Raw genomic sequence first — 17,573 nt, forward strand, 5'->3', positions numbered from 1 at the left:
TTGGCACAGTAACTTGACGGTCACTTAAAAATCCATGAGATGTGCACACCTAAATCTTGGCCAAAGATCCACAAGGACGAGATAAGAAATATCTTTAAAAGAATCACGAGGATTGAGCTTAAAGAGGGTGGGGACGTACAGAAAGCAGACACACGGGTTGGAGGATTTCCAAGTCATGAAGCTGAGGCTGGACTGAGCTAGGAAGTAGTGCTTCTGTTCAGCTACTGAATGATATGTTAACGGGGAGAGAAAAACATTCATTAGCCAAAGTGGTTGGTAAATAGCATTTTACCGTTAGCAAGGTGGTAGAAATCCTTGGTGACAGCTCAGCCTGAAACAGACCAACAGACCTGTCGAGAGCATGGAAACAATCTGAGAGCTCAACAAGGATGGAAAGGCAGAGAAGAATGTAGATGACACTGCAGATGACACATGAAGAAGACACATGTCAGTGGCAAATTATGTTGAAAGGCAGCTAGCAGAAACATCCCTTCATGGTCCCTTTCCATCTAAGTAATGTGATTTTTGCATGTGATGTCTCTGTGACAAGATGGAAACAGAAAAAGCTTCTGCTTTTGTTTTCAAAAGAATGAGATGAGGAAAATCAAATCCTACAGCTTTTCTTCCGAACTCGTAACTATGTTGTAACTACATCCTAGAAAATAACATCTTTGTTAACCTACCTATCAGGTCAATCCTATTAAAACCTCACTGATGAGGAATGGAAGAGTGGAAGAATGGAAGAATGAATAAAAAGGGAACTTAAAAAAATTGCAAAATAAACATTTGGAAGAGTATGATGTCAAGGCACTACCCTTTTCTCAAGGGAACTAAAGTCAGTTTTTAAAAAAGATGGATTCTGATTTTGGATGTACCCTAGTGCCAGCACGTAGAGTGTTATTTCAGCCTGATATCTGCGAAAAAATGAGAGCAGAGTGGTCTTCTGGTATCCTAGGTATGATCCTGCAGATGCTGTATCACCCACTCCTTGCTGCAGTCGTCACCTTCAATCGTTTTCAGAGGGTTTCCATCAAGAGAGTACTCCTGGAGTACAACATCCCTCCATTTCCCAGCACAAGACAGGAAATGTCTGACTCTTGCTGCCATCGGTGGTGCAGTGACAAGACAAAGGCTCAGCTGCCACAGTTCCAGTGTGCAAGGGAGATCCAGCCTGTTCTTCCTCCCCTTTTTTCCTCATCGCATCTACTCAGACAGTTTTGCAAAGCACTTGGGACAGTTAAATTATTTCAGTCATTTAACTGCTCTCTCCTCAGCACAATTCAGCACACTCAAAGGTCTCTGGTTGCATTTTGTAACTGCTCCCTTACCACCCCTGTTGATGACGGATGGACGTCATGGTGAAGAAGTCAGTGTTCACAATACCTACGGGTGTATTTGAGCTAAACTTCTGCAGTAAAGAGTGTGACACGTTCCTGCTGGAAGCCCTGATGCACGGCTGATCGATGATCTGAACTGTGATGGTCTTTCCTAGGTATCCTTCCACCTGTTGTTCCTCCTCTTCCTCTTCATCAGACCATCCGTGGTATGAGCTGAGGTTGTCATTGTCTTCGAGGAGGTAGATGGCTGGCTTTTAAGGGTCCTGGTCTCTGGCCAGAAGTAACCTTGTATAAATAATTTGTGTACTATCATTAATCATCCTTTTGACATCTTCTGTGCCTACTGGCCTTACGATTTCTCAGATAATACATCCTAAGTTCCTACTGAGGCCCATCCTTGCTTCCTTCTTGCCTACCCCCAGCTTGCACACAGGTACAGGAGGGGCCTTCACGTGGCTGTGCGGTTCGCAGCACTGAAAAGAAACGTCAGCACGTCCGGACCCTGCACCATCTTTCAGAAAACAGACGGAAGAGGCCTTGTGCAGGCATACTGTGACGCCGAAAATGCGGCTGTTTATGCCTACCTGATCTGCTCTGCCTCTCGACTCTGCTGTGCCGACAGATTCCCGAGGGACTTCGATTCTGCAGCTCAAGAATGGGAGCAGCAGAATCTTCAGCAACAGATAGAGGGGAGAGCTGCCTAGTCATGCCTCTGTGTCTGCTGGGGCAGTTGCCTCCTGGCTTGCATTGGATGACAGATGATCGTGAGGCACCTGAGAAGAAAGAGTTTGCATCAGTTTGGCTGTAAACTCCCTGGAGGAAAGCGGGGCTTTCAAACACTGCCAGTGAAATGCACACAAACGATTCAGCGGGAGAAAGGAAGCACAGTGCAAAAATCAAGCTTTCAGCTTTGGTCAGAATCAAGGAAATAAATAAGTAAATAAATACTCCACTCTCTCCCCCCTTATAGATAAAAGGTGCCGTATGAAAACCGGTCTTTCCCCTGGAGAAATGAGAGCCCTGTAGTGCAGCAAATCCTTAGCCACATGGCTCCATCCACAGGATCTGAACAGTCAAAGGAATTTGTACTCACGTGGGCCCCTTCCTGAGCACTGACACTGAATCAGGCAAAAGGAGAGGTCGCCATCCTTCCCTAGGGTAGAAAGAAGGGCTGAGGAACGACTGCCTCCTGGGGTCAGTGCTGGGAGGCTCCCAAGAGGACGGCTGCCCCTTTCCACCCTCCAGAATGATCCTTGAGGGTCTTGCATGGAAAGACGCCTCAGCCACTGACAGATCTGTAGGATAAGACTTCTTCTAACTCGCTGAGGAGGCCAGATTTAAGTCTTTTCATGCCCCACGTCAGGATCTCCACATCTTCAGAGAAGTTGCTTTTTCTTCTGCTGCTAGGTGCAGCCAACACCACGATGCTGCACTTCACAGGGAGGCTTTGCAGAGGCACAAGGCAGCAGACAAGACCCAGGTCCCAGAAATAGCAGCAGCACCAGATGAAAAGTTCATCAGAGAGAAGGACGCAGCATTTTACACATAAGAGCTTGAAGGACTGGACTGAGAATCAGCAAAGAACAAAAAGGAGTGAGGTGCTGGGATCTGGCAGAGTGAGCCTGATCATCCGTGTGCTCCCAAACTGATTGAAGGTGCTTGTTTAAGAAGTCAACGCATCAGCAGCAGATCGGAGTCTTCTTTGAAGCCAGTAAGTCGAGATGAGAGGTCATTTTGGTAAGCAGGTGTGTTGATGGTCAGTTGAGATCACCCAGCACTTTTTTTGCAGGTGCAATTTCAGCTGGTGACCACTTAACCCAACCTGAGTCACATACACCCAGAGCAGCCACTGACTTTGCCATGACTTGGAAGGATTCAATACGACAAACATAGGCCTCACATTGAAAAAAACAACAGATAAATAGACACAAAACCCAGATGTAAGGTACCAAGAATGCAATAAATACGTCGAGCAGCTCAGAAGGCAACATTCTGCATTGCAACTCGAGCCATTGCAGTACCCGTTGTGCAAACATCTCCACATCAAACCACATAAAAGTATATTCTAAGGCCATGATTTCAGTATTTAGGAGTCTGTAGGAATGAAGTCAACACTCTTTTGCCAGAAGAGGCTCATAGCCTCTCATATAATCTTCAAATATTAGCTTAAAGCTATGTTAGATTCACCAGCTCTAACTACAAAGACCACGAAGAAAGAGACGAATATACTGTACTGCTCACAGAAGCCCTCTCAACCTATTTAGAGCCTCCAACTTCAGTTTTTACCCAATAAACCCCTAGGGATGATCCTCCAAGATGCTTTCTGCTTGCTCCCACCTTGCCACACAGCCCTACAAATTCAAGCACTGAGGGATACAACACAAGGTCTGTAACAGGACAGCTGATTTTGAAGGATTAACACCTATACGGTGTCTAAGCACTATATCGTCTCTTTTTTTGGTGAGCATCACTCTCTACAGAACTTTTTAGAGTCTACTGGGTATTTTCAAACTTCTAAAACAGCTTTTCATCTTCATATATTTACTTTTTAATGGAGAAAATCTTAATCTAAGAGACGTGCAATTCCCTCCAGGACTTTGTTCTACTCATTTCCCAAGTCCAAGCCTCCAAAGTCCACCACAACACCTTTATTTGACAGCCAAAAATTAGTTCCAATCTCCACAAGGTTAAAACAATCAGTACTTTCTGGCCTAAATATTCAGTAAGGAACTTACAAATTTTCCAGTCCACAGCTTGAAGGGGATTTTTTCCGAAAGCGTTTGCTGACTGCCTGTCCTCTGAGAATCTGCCGCCAAGGTGCATCGACCCAAATCACTGCTCACTTTGATATGCTTCATTTAAAGAGATTTCATTAAGTTGAAAGACACATGCTACATCTCAATTCAGGTAATTTAGAGCAAGCTCCGGATTCACATTACGCTCAGCAGAAGTCTAGCAGATGATCTGCAACCGAAATTTCAAGGAAACCTATTTTTCCTCATACGCAAAAAGAGCTCCGAGTTATTTATATCTGGTACAATAAAGGAGCATCAATCTTTTCCTGTACATTGAGAAACTCAGCAGTTGAGACCAAAACTGCAATTTAAGAGATTGCATTTAATTGAAAGTCACTGCTTGATTTAGTGAAATCCTCTTCTATATGTGAAAGCAATCAGATAGCACGGCAATTTATCAATATTTCATTGTTACCGTTAGAAAGCCTAGGCCATCTAATGCTACTGAAGCTGAACATATTTTAAGGAGATCCTTTGACAGGGAAGGTGAATAGATATGTGCTGGGATAATTTGTCCAAACCTGGTATCAGCAGCAAGGGCAACAAATCAGCTTTTACAACACACACCAGCAAAACCCTGCACGTGCGCGCCGCTACCCCCGTTAGAGGAAGGGAAGGCAGAACGATACGGGACTGCTGTTCTTTGCCTCACAAAGCATTTACCAGCTATCAACCAGGCATCCACTGAGACCCTTCAAACTTAGGGAGGCATCAAGAGCAGCATTTGCCACTGAAATTTTGCATATGTGAATCCCACTTGCCTGCGGAGACCCCACCGTCTTAGGTGGTGAGCCTGTGCCCCCTCCAGAGAGGATGCTACTGAAAAAGATTGGGAAAAACCTAGCAAAGAGGAAAAATCTTGCCAGTCTGATGGATCTGACTGCCAGAATTATTCCTAGATTACCTGGAGCTTGTAATTGAGTGTCAAAGTAACACTCAGCCCACGGACTTGACAAAGGAGGGAATGGAAAACAGGAAAGGACCCCACAGGATTGTATCAAGCACTTAATGGATCAAATTCAACAGGATGACTTTTCGTTAGCAGGTATAAACAACCCTCTGCTCTGTCCCATTTTTAAAGATCCTTTTTATTATTCTATTTCAATAAAGCTTCTTCCTTGCCCTGCAAAGGCAAACACCTTACAGCTCAGGAAGCAAAGCCATTTCTATACACGTGGAGACCAAAGGAAAAGCAGCAAGGAAAACCTGGGGCTTTCTGCATGCTTCTAGCAGTCTGTCCTTGTCTGGCATCAATTAGTACATACTTACTCCAGTGCACTTCCATTTAGCAAGGTAATTATGCTTGTGACTACCCCAAACCACATGATTAATATCACCCAAATCCTCTCCTTTCCACCTACTTGAGCACTGTTCCAAGCCCAGGCTGCGGGAGGAGGTGAGCCACCGTGAGCTGCTGCTGCTGGGCTGAGTTAAACCAGGAGCCTGCAGCACACGTGTCCTGAGAACCATTTTCACCATCCACCTGTAAAAATCCCTTGTCCCTCTAACAGATGATGACTTGTGGCTTTCCATTCATACGGAGACTTCCACATGCAGCTCACACGGTGAGAATATTTGCCCAATCCTTGGCTTCAGGCTACACAAAACACTCTTATTATACAGGAGGCTTGGAGAGAAAAGATTATTTTGAGATTCAAAATAACTTTCAGATTATTTTTGTATATATAGGACATATTTGTCATGTGACAACAGCGCTCTGAATACTAAAAAATATGCCATTCTGTTGGAGACACCTTTTCTGGTCTCAAAGTTGCTACTAGAAATGGATTGAATGGACTTCAAGTAAAACAATCGATGCCATATAAAAATGTAGCCCTGGGAGTAACTTTTTTGGCCTGGTCGTCATAGAATTGATTTTTTTTTTCTTTTCTTTCTTAACACTACCCCAATGGAAATTTAGAACGTCTCAAACAGATAACTGAATCCTCTTCCAGAACCTACCTGTGTGTCCACGACACGAAGTGTTTCCCTTTTTGAGACAGTAACATCTGGCTTGCTGGCATGTGGTTTTTGGTTTTGTTTTTTTTTGTGTGTGTGTGAGTTTGTTTTTTTTTAATTATTACACAACTAAATTGATGGTTATATTACTGACATGTTTATGAGCTGATCAGTTTTTGTATTATGTTCTCAATGCCCTGCAGAGGAGTGCTCACCCACAGCTACCACAGGAGACAACCCGCTGCAAGAAGTCAGTCAAGGCATCTCCAACCTCCCTGTTATTCAAACAGCATTACAATATGTTTATTCTACTGTGCGCTCAAAATCTCACCTCCTAATACTTCATTGTTGCATTGACAAAATGATGTCTTCATACCACGGCTGCGGAGACAATTGCTGAGTTTTGACAGATGGATGGAGGAAGGAGCCACTCTGGTGTGATGTGGGAAGTACGTCAATCGAAGTGTTCCTGCTAAATCGGGCACCGGGGAAAGAATTGACAACATTTCCTTTACACTGCCACATTACCTGATGGAGTGAGCATCCGCTGCGATGAAGATGTGTGCGATGCCTCGCTCACACATGACAAGCCTGTTTCCAGCAGCCTGCGTGCACACGGGTAAGTCAGTTCACAGCCACGAGGAATGGAGATTTTGCAACGGAATTTGGTCTTAATGTGGTGCAGTAAGGGGAAGCTGATGTCAATTTTATGGCCAGGGAAATATCTGATGCACATGGCCCAACAGGAATGGGAACTGTGGTGGTATTGGTAGAGGAAAGCTTGTTCTGTCCATTTTATAAGAAATCATCATTAGATAGCAGTAGGTATGGCTTTAATTAGGTTGTTTGCTACTGCTGTCACACAGCTGCAGGCTGGGCTATCTAATGTTACCAGTCCAGTGGGGAGCTAGCTCCATGGTTTATTTTATTTCAGCCAAAGGGATTCCTTGTAAAATCAAATCCTGTCCTTCCTTATGCAGGAACAAAACCACAGCAGCTCCGTACAACCAGCAAGCAAAGCTGTTCTGGACATACCTTGCTGTACCTGAGGACAACAGCTGACCTGTGAAGATAAAATTCAAGGACAAACTCTCCCCAGCTTTTAATGAGTCGGGAACCAGCAGTTTGACTCAGGATATGAAGCCATAATTACATTACTACCAAGCAAACAGACCATAGATGGAGTGCTGTTACAGACAGTGTGCTACACAGGTTTGAGGAATCAGCATCTCTTATTTTATTCTGTGAAGAAAAATGACTTCACCGTATCTCAGACATTTGAAGACATCCTTCTGAGACTCTGCAACTGGCCCCTGTGTGTCTGAGCTAAGCAAGGACTCCTGCTCAGAGCAATGCTCTGTTAGTTTACTATTGTTTGTTTTGGAAGTTTTTATATTTGAAGGGGATGAGAAGGTTACAGCATTATTATTTTTTTTTTTTTTGCCTGAGGGGAAAACAAGATTTTCAGATTTTAATGAAAAACAAATGACTCAGTGCTGGTGTACATCATTTTCCTTGTACTATGATTAACTATTGTCAAGAGCAGAAAGCAAAAAAGCAGACATTTTTGTTGTAGTTTAACTGTGACATCCATCTGCAATCTCTGCCAATTATCCTCTCGGTGTCTGCACACAACAGTTCATTTCAAATCAGCAGATGGAAACTTCGCTCACAATTAGAAATCTCAATGATTTCAGCACGTCCTCCCATCCTTGCTGTAAAGGGAGCAAAGAGGCAGCAAATAACTTACATTTTGCCATCCCATAACTAATGCAGTGCCCGACCAGGGATGTGTCATGCTGCATGTGTCACCAGCCTAATTGTCAGGGGAGGAAATCCAAGTTAAATGGTCTGAAGACCACCCCTTCTCCCCCACTCCATACACAACTGATATGTCTCATGCTTAGGAACTAAACCTCACCCACGTGGCTTCCCACCTCCCACCAGCCAACACCAGGGGCAAGACCCCTGCCACGTCCCACATCCTGCACTGGGAGAAGGAAAGCTCTCACTGCAGTGATCAGTAAGTTCCTAAAAAAACAGTCTCAGAGCAGGGACAAATGACAGAGATACCTGCCAGGGGTGATGAAGGTGTATCTGGCTCTGCCTTAGAGGATGGATGACACAGATAACTTCCCCAGGTCACCAGCCCTGCATCTCCTTGGCTTTATGATGATAACAGCCCTGGGACCTGGTCTGTGTGTGCTAAATTCTCCTGATTTAAGATACAGACACAGGCTGCAGCACATTACAGCCATGGGTCTTGATATCACTTTACACAAGATCTGGAAAAAAATAAACAAAACATAATCTAAAACAATATATAAACAGGGAGAAAAGCTGACAATAACTACAGACTGAGGATGTATCATTAAATTGAAAGAGATCTGTGCAACTCTGCCAACTACGAGGCTGTCAGTAGCTTTGAGCAAAAGAAATGCAATGAGCTAATGAGGAGTTGAGTGCATCTGCATCCAACACCACGAGATCTGAAGAGTTCAGAATTAAAGGAAGGCAAACAGAATAGGGCAGGAGCATCTTCACATAGCACAAGGCAGTCGTGAAAACAACCTGGGATTGCACTTGGTCCTGGCACACGAAGGTGTGCCACGAAGGAAGCAAGGGAGGAGAGAAAGAAAACGAAAGAAAGAAAGATTACGAAAGAAAGAAAGAATATGAAAGAAAGAAAGAAAGAAAAAGAAAGAAAGAAAGAAGGAAGGAAGGAAGGAAAGAAAGAAAAGAGCCCTTTAGCAGGAAGCATGTAAGTCAGGCTTTGCTGTCTGTAAACAACCTGCAGGCTGCCTTTTGGGGGACTCTGATGCATAAGCATTGTTCCAGTTTTCCCAGTCCCTTTTCCTCCTTACCCACTTTAACCAAGACAACTTGGGTGGGGGGGGGGGGGGGGGGGCTGGAACTAGATGATCTTTAAGGTCCCTTCCAACCCATTCTATGATTCTACAACTTTTTCTTCCTTTTTTTTTTTTTTTTAAACCCATTTTCATTTCAGCGTAACTCAAATATCACTGCCTCTGTTTAAGCACAGACAAGGAATCCCACTGATTTGACATCAGAAGTAATATGCCAGCACCAGAGTGTGGGTGTAAGAATAGTCTTGAAAATAAGTTTATTTGATATTATCTGTATTGCGAATGGCAGCAAGAGAGAGCATGATGCATTTTGAAACACACTGGCTACATAGATTTTAAGATTACCGGTCAGAACATGGTATATTTAGAGTCAAAAGGATTATTCATATTTTACTCAAAGAAAGACAAAAGCTTTGGAATGCAGAAAAAGTGATGCAAATTATGAATGACTTTTATATGTCAAAATTTAAACTTCTACAACTTCAATAGAAAATTGCCTGTATATGTCTACAAAAATAATTTAAAACATCCATTTGGAGTGGCACATTTTGGACTGAATTCTGCTGTCAGAAAGGCTTGCCGGCATCCCCATTTGCCTCAAAATCAAATTCTTTGGCAAAATTTATACCTAGCTGTGACATCTTTGGAGTTTGAAAATACTGACTGTCAGGAAGGGTGCTAACTTCTCCTCCAGCACGGAGCACTTCCCATGCAAGGAGCCTCTGATTATTGCTCCTTCCTCACCCATCTGGACAGAGCATCCAGAAGGAAGCCTGGGAAGGGTAGGACCAGGCACACAAACACCCCACCTCACAGAGACGTCTCACGAGAGATCAGCAGACTCCTTCCACACCTGGAACTTCTGAAAGGGTGATTTCCTCTGATAAACACAAATAAACACAAATCATTTGACTCAAAGCCACACATCATCCCCTTCAGGTAAACCTCTCTTGCAAACTGTGCAATAAGTTACACCAGATGCCCCTCTAATAGGTTCCCAGATGTATACACTTTACCCTGAAATAAGAAGTTATGATTATTACAAAAAAAAAAAAAAAATCCTTTGAAAAGACAATGAATCTTGTCATTGCTAAAATTTAGTGACAATTCCAGCAAGTATCAGACGTTATGAGTTAAACTCTCATTCTGCTTTCACAGCAATAAATCAAGAGTAGCACCAACGAAAGCCACAAGGCTGCTTTGACATAAAGTTGTTGTGAAAGGAGCTTAGACCCAGGACACACCCGAAATCACACATTTGCACCTTGTTATTAAATAATTATGAGCTAGCTTCTACTTTCAAGAAATGCTGCAATAAATCCAGGCTGGTTCATGGGTCTCCTAAGATAAGAGGGTGAAAGCAGCGCGCTGACATACAACTCGATATCAAATTGCTTATATTTATCTCCTACACAAACTGTTGCCTCTCCTGGCTGATGGGTGCCTCCAGAGGGTGATTCATTCCAGCTCCCTAAGATACCAATCTTAGGAGATGAATCACCTTTCAGAGGCATCCACCTCTCCTGCTGACTCCAGGAAGCTCAGACAACTTTCTCAGTGCTTAGAGAGGCTTTAGATGCATCTGGATGAGTCCAAATCTGCCTCAGGCTCCTGGCAGCACTTTGGTACTTGCTTACCAGCTAGGCATTAAACTGTTGCTTTAATCTCCTTGCCTGCCTTTGAGCCCATTTAAGCACTTTTGAGGAAGAGTGGGGCAAAAGAATATTTCAGAGGTAAGCAGGTGGGGCAAAAGTGAGCATTTATCATGGTTGTGTTGCATTTTGTAACCCCTGGAGATGTATAAGATGCCTTCATACTGTTTTTTTTTTTTTCCCTGCAGTGCCCTTTCTTTGATGGCACATCTGGGTAAGTGTCCTTCAAGCACTCACGTACATGCAGTCAGTCTTCTTGTTGTAGCTGATGTTGCACTGGGGAGTGAGGGCTCGCCACACTGGGATGAAGACGTCCTCAAAAGCATTCACGTGGTTGGGGGTCCTGGCTCAAAACCCACCCTACACCTCCCAGAACCGCTCAGCTCCCAGTGCCAACCCTTCTTGGCAGCTGTCTCTTCTCCATTTTCTTTCCATGGTTCTTCCAGAAAGGCAGAAAGCCTAAAAAGCCACAAACCTAAACAGCTTGAAAATTGCCATGGTAGAGTGCAAAGCTCCCCTGCTCTCCTCCCTGCACGTAGGCCCAGAGCCCAAGTCCCTGTGGCATCTCTGCCACGTGTTCTTCCCGTGCCTGGGCAGGAAAGCAGGGACAGCTGCAGCGCTCTTGGGAAGTTGGCCGCCCTACCCCATTAGGATTCACCGGAAATCCCTGCTAAAATCTTTGCTGCTCGGTAAAACTGGCTGCACACGCATTTAACGTACGGGTTAGCAGAGGCCCCGGTATTAGTTCTGCCTGGCCAGCTTCATCCCTAGCAAGGACCTTTCCATTTCCAGCCCGTTGGCTATGACAAGCGCTGTCATGTAGTCACTTCCAGTCTGTTGCCCTTTCTTCCTACGACGACTGGATTTTCCCTCCCTAAGGAACCTGGCAGTGCAATTTTTGAGTGCTGGGAGCAGGTTCAGACGGACTCCTGAACAGATCTGGCTGACAGCAGCCGGATGGGGTTAAGCTGTAGGCAAGCACTGGCCGTGTGCCGTCTATTCGGGGTAGGGGGGGGGTCTTTAATCCTGTGTGCTCACCGCCTTGCATGGCACGAGCCCCGTCCGTGCTGGCAGCTGGAAATAAACAGCGGCACATCACCACGTTAGGCAGCCCATGGGCACGCCAGCCAGCTCATCCCACTGCAATGCTGCTCCTTTCCAACAAGGTGAGAGCACACTTCACGATTTCACACTTCCTAAAATTCGGTGCTGCGCACCAGCAATGGCCCAGCATAAGCAGCCAGCTCTGCCAGCTCCTTCAACTTTCTTTAGGGCATTTTTCCCTCAAGGAAGAAACACCAGGTGAGTGCTCAGCCTGCAAAATACTCAATATTGTGCACAAACCCCAAAGAAACATGACAGGCTATAGCCTGCTGTATCAAAAGCCAGCTCCGTTTGTAATTTAAGCCCCTCCGACCTGGGTAGACTGAAGAACCGAGAGTCACGCTCCGCTGACAAGCACCGTGCGGCGTCTCTTGCTTTGCTTTCATCCTGGACGTCATGCTGAATTCAACCCGGAAAAAAAGGAATCACAATTTCGCTGCTGCTTGGAATAACAACCACCAGAAAGGAGACAGCACACACCCTGCAAGTTTACAGCCCGAGCACTGCTAACACCGTCCCACACCTGCTGAAAGCAGCGCTCAGCTCCTCCAGCCGTCTGCTGCCGAGTGCAATAAGCTTGCGACAGCACGGCTGAAGGCTGAGATTGCTACAGGCAATAAAGAAACAACAAAACCACAAACCTGAGCATTAGGAATATTATACACAAGCTTCCCTTTCAATCTTTGATTTACACCACACGTGTCTGCTGTCCGCTTTCAGTATCCCCGCTGCAAGCAGTGCTGTCCCTCGCTGGGCATCACCGCGTTTCCAGCTGACACCGAAGCGTGCTGCAAAGTTGGCAAGAGCTCTGCGGGGAACGAGCCTTGCTCCTGCACTTGGCGTTAGGCTGTCATGTCATGGGGAGAGTACATCACAGATTTCACCATTTCTCTCTCGTGGCTCCTGTATTAAGGAATTGCTTCGCAGATGACGCTCGTGGAAATAAGGGGAGGGGGAAAGCAGTGCAAGGGAGCAGCTGCCACCTCAGGATGAGGGACAGCAAGCACAGAAAAGTTGGTGCCTCTGCCTTTAAAACAAAAATATAGCTCTAGAGCACATTGTTAAATTACTACAGAAAACTGAATAATGAAGAATAAACCTAATATCCCAGCTTTTTTTAAAAAATAGAATCAAAGCACAATAACTTTTTCCAGTTGTTCTTATTTCAACATTAGTTTCTTCATCAGAAAGCACTCGCACAGCAGCGGAACACAAGAAGGAGAAATTTAACTGCACTTACCCTAAAAAGAGAAATTTAACTGCACTTATCCTAGACAACATTAAAGTGCTAAAAATGCTATCAAAACATGAGCTACTTTAAAAATACACAACTACACACACACAGACACTCGCGGTGCTTTGAATGGAACAGAGCAGGAGTAGCATGCAAAGTAAATCCCTGCCTAGGCTCAGATATAAAGGAGGAAAAAAAAAAAAAAGCATTTACCGTCTGGCACTGGCGAATTTAATTCAGAAACATTGTAGGACGGTAACGGTGCCACTCTTGCCGAGTGTTTCTTCATCCTCTGAAATCGCTCTCTCACTCACACACTCGCCTCGTCTTTGGTCTGCATCGCTTTTGGTCCCGAGTAGTAAAGTAAACACTCAGCTGTGGCTGGTGGCTGGATGTTGTTCTGGAGATGCTGCAGCAGGCTAGGAGTACTGATTTGCTGTTTCCCTGGGAAACCACTTGCAACACATTCAAACAATGCTTGACCTCTGCTAACACTTATCTTTCATCCAATTGTTAAGCACAGCAGATAAAATACAAATGCATTCGCTATTGCTCTTCTGTAACTTGCACGCGCAGCGGGCGCTTTGCATGAAAAGGATTTCACATCAGCTCTGCTCTGTGCTAGCAGAGCAGACGGGAGATTTCTCAGGCAACTGCAAGGGAATTATGCAATGCAATTTGCTGATTCCGTACGCCATGACAATGTATGTACGATTACGGTCATTATTTCAAATCAACTTTGAGTAATGTAGCTCCGACAGAGCTGTGAAACCGGGAATGCCTTGGGCAAAAGAGCCGGCAACGTCCCACTCTGTGCCAGACAAGAAGCGATGATACTGCAGGAGCCTCTCCTCTTCCAATGCCCTACAAGAACTGTCATGACCAGGACATATATAGGCCACAGCTGGTCTAGATTCTTCCTCCCTTCCCATAAGGCACCCGGGACATTTTTACACTCTTTCTTCTACCTCTACTCTCTTCCACACCCTTCTTCTTATCATTATTTCTACTACTGGACATTGCTCACTTGGAGGAACAGGGAAGTTTCATCGAGCAAACCAGTGCCAACCCCTAAAGTTTTGGCACATCTTAGAATACCAAACTGACTCGGGTATCCCAGCACCGTGCTGGGAGCTTGCTTTGACCCCAGATATTTATCAGCTTCTCATAAGGGTCCTGCCTTCAGAGCTCTTCACCAAAACTGTACCAGGTTTTGGCCAAGAATTTGTAGGTAGAAAGTCTTACCATTTACATTCAATGTATTTATTATAGCAACTATGGGAAATACAAAGAAAGAGGACAGAAAGAATGGCAGCAAGCTATACCAACACATGCTAGCAAAGCTGCTGGATTTTTAAGGGTCTCACCTATAAAACTTTCATCAACAGTCTTTGTGCCACTGCTAGCAAGTGGGAGCAGGGATTCCTGGCCTGGGTGTTAGTCCTCTATCCCCTATTACACAGCCAAACAGGGAGAAGTTATTGGCTATAAGGAAGGCAATAAAGTGGTTTGAAAAGGATCAAGAATCACTGACCCAGAATACCACGTGCTTAGCTTCCTAAAGGCGGCTTGCAGGAACCTGAAATGTTTTCCAGCAGTAACAAGAGCCTCTTTCTGGGCACAAAGTGGCAATAGAAGAGGACATCAGCTATACAGATTTCTCTCCTGAGTGCTGTAGAGGAAGAGCTGCAGTAGGGCTAGACCTCTGAAATGCTCACAGACATCCTCGTGCTCTCTCAGGGCTGGATTGCCCAAGTGAAGGAAAATTCATGTGTTTTTAACCCAAAGCCTGCTCCTGGGCTTCCTTACAAAGAGCACTTCCCATGATGGGGTATGTGTGCAAGGACTGCTCCCTTCAGTTGCCCGTAAGGAGCCAGGACACAAGGAGGGCAGAGAAAGACGAGTCCTGGCCAAATCCTCTCCAGATGCAGCCACAGGAGACCTGGCACACACGGAGACCTGAGCTACAGCATCCTAACGGGCACAGCACCCATGACTCTGCAGCACCCAGAACAGACATGAAGGGGCTCCAGACTCTTCAGGGCAAACAACCCAGTAGCACAGGATTATCTTAAATGCACAGTCTTGTTCTGCACATCTTTTGCTGTGGTTTGTGTGGTCTGTACTCTTGATTACTGGGGAGAGGTGGCACAGTAAGGAACAGGCAGTGATTAATGCTATGGAAGACAATGAGAATGAGAATGGAAGAAGTACCTCATCACCCCTTCTCTCATGGTCATCCCACTGCAAAGTACAGCAGCCTTGGGACAGGCTAGGGAAGAAGCACAAGGGAGAGAAATGGCTACAGCTGCCTGGTTTGCCACCCAGCACGTCCTCTCCTGGAGCACTTGGAGCTCCTCTCTAGGATCTTCATTGTATCCCCTGCGACTGATAAGGCTCCCCACCACGACAGCCTTTTCCAAAGCATCACACTGCAGCACGTAAAGCTAACCAGCTTTTACTGCTTATCTGCATTCGGAGGATTTCTCGCACTGTGTAACAAGCACTTTTCCAAAGAAAATTATCTTCCCAATTCGCAGAAGGAATTTTATTCTCCCCGCCGAAGTGCTGAGAGTCAGCAGACTCTGTGATAGAGTAATCACAAGTCAAGTAATTGCTGGCTCCACAATCACAAGGCTATCTATTAATACATGTCTAGTCCTTGAGTGTTTATATAATATAAACAACATAATAATATAACACAGAGATGGTTTTTAGAAAACCATTTCTGCAAATAGGAGTTTATAATGGAATCATTAACGAGCCTTAACAACGGTGAGCGTGAAATGCATGAGACAATGTCAAGCAATTCGAGACATTTCTTTCAGACAATTTCAATGTTACCAGCAGAACATGGTTGCATCTAAAAGCTGCTGCTTTTTTTTTCCCCCCCCCCAAAGGAAAATCACCCATCATTTTAACACAGTAACTCAGAAACCATATTCAAACCCAGGAAGAACCCTTTCAAAATATCTATCCCAGCAATCTCTTTTTCATTCAACAGTTATAAGAGGAAAGAAGCAGATACCAAACCGCTTTAAAAATGTGTGATGGGTACCTGTACCTCCCATTGAAGACTGCAGATTGAAAAACATCAGCTTCTCTGGCTACACAACTGAGCTTTGGCCACCTATTTCTGCTCCTGCTATGAACTGATGCTGATTGCATTTATGTACAAGAGGCTACTCATATAGGTGCTCCGATCCTTCCTATGTACTCAGCATCTCCTCTCTAAGCATGCCAAAGAAAGGAATAAAATAATATGAAGCAGAAGAGAGAGAAGCAAGCTCTGTCCTTGCTACCTACAGTACCTCAGACACAAATCCATCCAATGTGGCATTTTATGTCCAAATTTACCAGGATGGCATGATAGTTACTCCACAGACTGCAAGCCAACATGGACTATGTGGTCCTGTGGTCATCTCATGCTTATGCAATGTACCACAGTGGGAAAATATGGGTTGTTTTTCTAAAAATCAAGGGTGAACTCATTTCCAGGTACCTCTAAGATAGATCTTCATAAGGTGCTGCTTGCTCCATGCTCTGTGCTTTCAGCCTAGAGCATGTTACAGGTTTTGTTATTTGCCGGAGTGGCAGCTTTGTGATACCTGGAAATGTGGCCCATAGCACCAGCCAGGCTGGCCTGAATTAATGAAATCCATTGTGCCACTTAACCGATCTCCACATGCAATTATTTTCACTCAGGGCGTCCCTATTTGTCAAGGAAACACAGAGGATGAATTACAGCAGTGCAAACTATACAGAGTGTCATTAAACAGCGTAAATTACAACCCAGCCTGCAGGCTAGCAAGCTACCTCTTTGTTCCTACTTAAGGCAAACACTGGTAAGACCCTAACCAAAGCTCTCAAGATGGATTAAACATCCCTGGTGCTGGTTTTCATGTGAAGATACCAGTGAATTAGATACCCAGCTCCTGCTGGGTATCTAATACCAAGCAGTCCTGGCGCTTCGAGGCCCTGAACTACCCACTAGGCCGCTCCCTGCGCAGGCACAATGCCTGCAGCCATCTCTGTCCCCTGAATCCCTAAATATTAACATAAATGAGCCCATGGAGAAGCTGCAGGGTTGCTGCCTCACTAACCAGACAGCAAACCAAGGCTGGGAGCAGGCAAAACCCCAGAGAGCTGACTCACGTTTGCTAGCAAGTGCTCCATGCTCACAGCAGAAGGGGCTGGTGCTGTCACAACATATACTGCCCTCTTGGCTCACAATTCCGCTGCTCACAGTAGCTAGTCATGCATATTTAAGGGACCTGCTGTAAAACTAAAGACTATTTACTCTTCTTCACTAAAATTGCAACCTAAGTCAGAAGCTGCAGTTGAGCTCTGGGTAACCACGGGCTTCTCTCAAATGTTGGGCCCACACAGAGGGATGCTTGCTTACAACAAGCTGTGCTCTGGCCCCAGATGGATGCAGTTTCTGCTGACAGTACTGGCAAGAGATAATAAAACATTTGGAGGTGTATCTTGTGGTAAGATATAAATGAAAAGTCCCCACGAAGGATGCTATGCCACCTCGCATTGATAGTTGGTTACGGTGTCTATAGGCCTAACCAATAAACTACATAAGCTACACCAGTTTTAGCTTGGAGGGTTTTTTTAAT

At 45.0% G+C, this 17,573-nt stretch overlaps 1 protein-coding gene across 9 annotated transcripts in view; it reads right to left on the minus strand.

The window, feature by feature from the left end:
* Positions 1 to 17,573, minus strand: part of SLC35F4 (solute carrier family 35 member F4) — a 102,920-nt gene that overhangs the window by 19,884 nt on the left and 65,463 nt on the right. Inside the window, exons 1-2 of one of the 9 annotated variants that reach the window (XM_072038137.1) lie at positions 13,162 to 14,110; positions 1,922 to 2,110 (exon numbers count right to left, since the gene is read on the minus strand). The exons of 4 other annotated variants lie outside the window; for them this stretch is intronic. In XM_072038137.1, the coding sequence (XP_071894238.1) occupies positions 1,922 to 2,110; positions 13,162 to 13,237 (265 nt within the window). In that variant the 5' untranslated portion in view covers positions 13,238 to 14,110. Of the gene's footprint in view, positions 1 to 1,921; positions 2,111 to 2,430; positions 3,734 to 5,493; positions 6,644 to 13,161; positions 14,111 to 17,573 lie in introns of those variants that run through there. 4 more of the 9 variants (XM_013100827.5, XM_013100829.5, XM_072038138.1 and 1 more) reach the window with 4 other exon arrangements.

This window comes from Anas platyrhynchos, chromosome 5 (assembly GCF_047663525.1).
Source record: "Anas platyrhynchos isolate ZD024472 breed Pekin duck chromosome 5, IASCAAS_PekinDuck_T2T, whole genome shotgun sequence".
Lineage (NCBI taxonomy): Eukaryota > Metazoa > Chordata > Aves > Anseriformes > Anatidae > Anas > Anas platyrhynchos.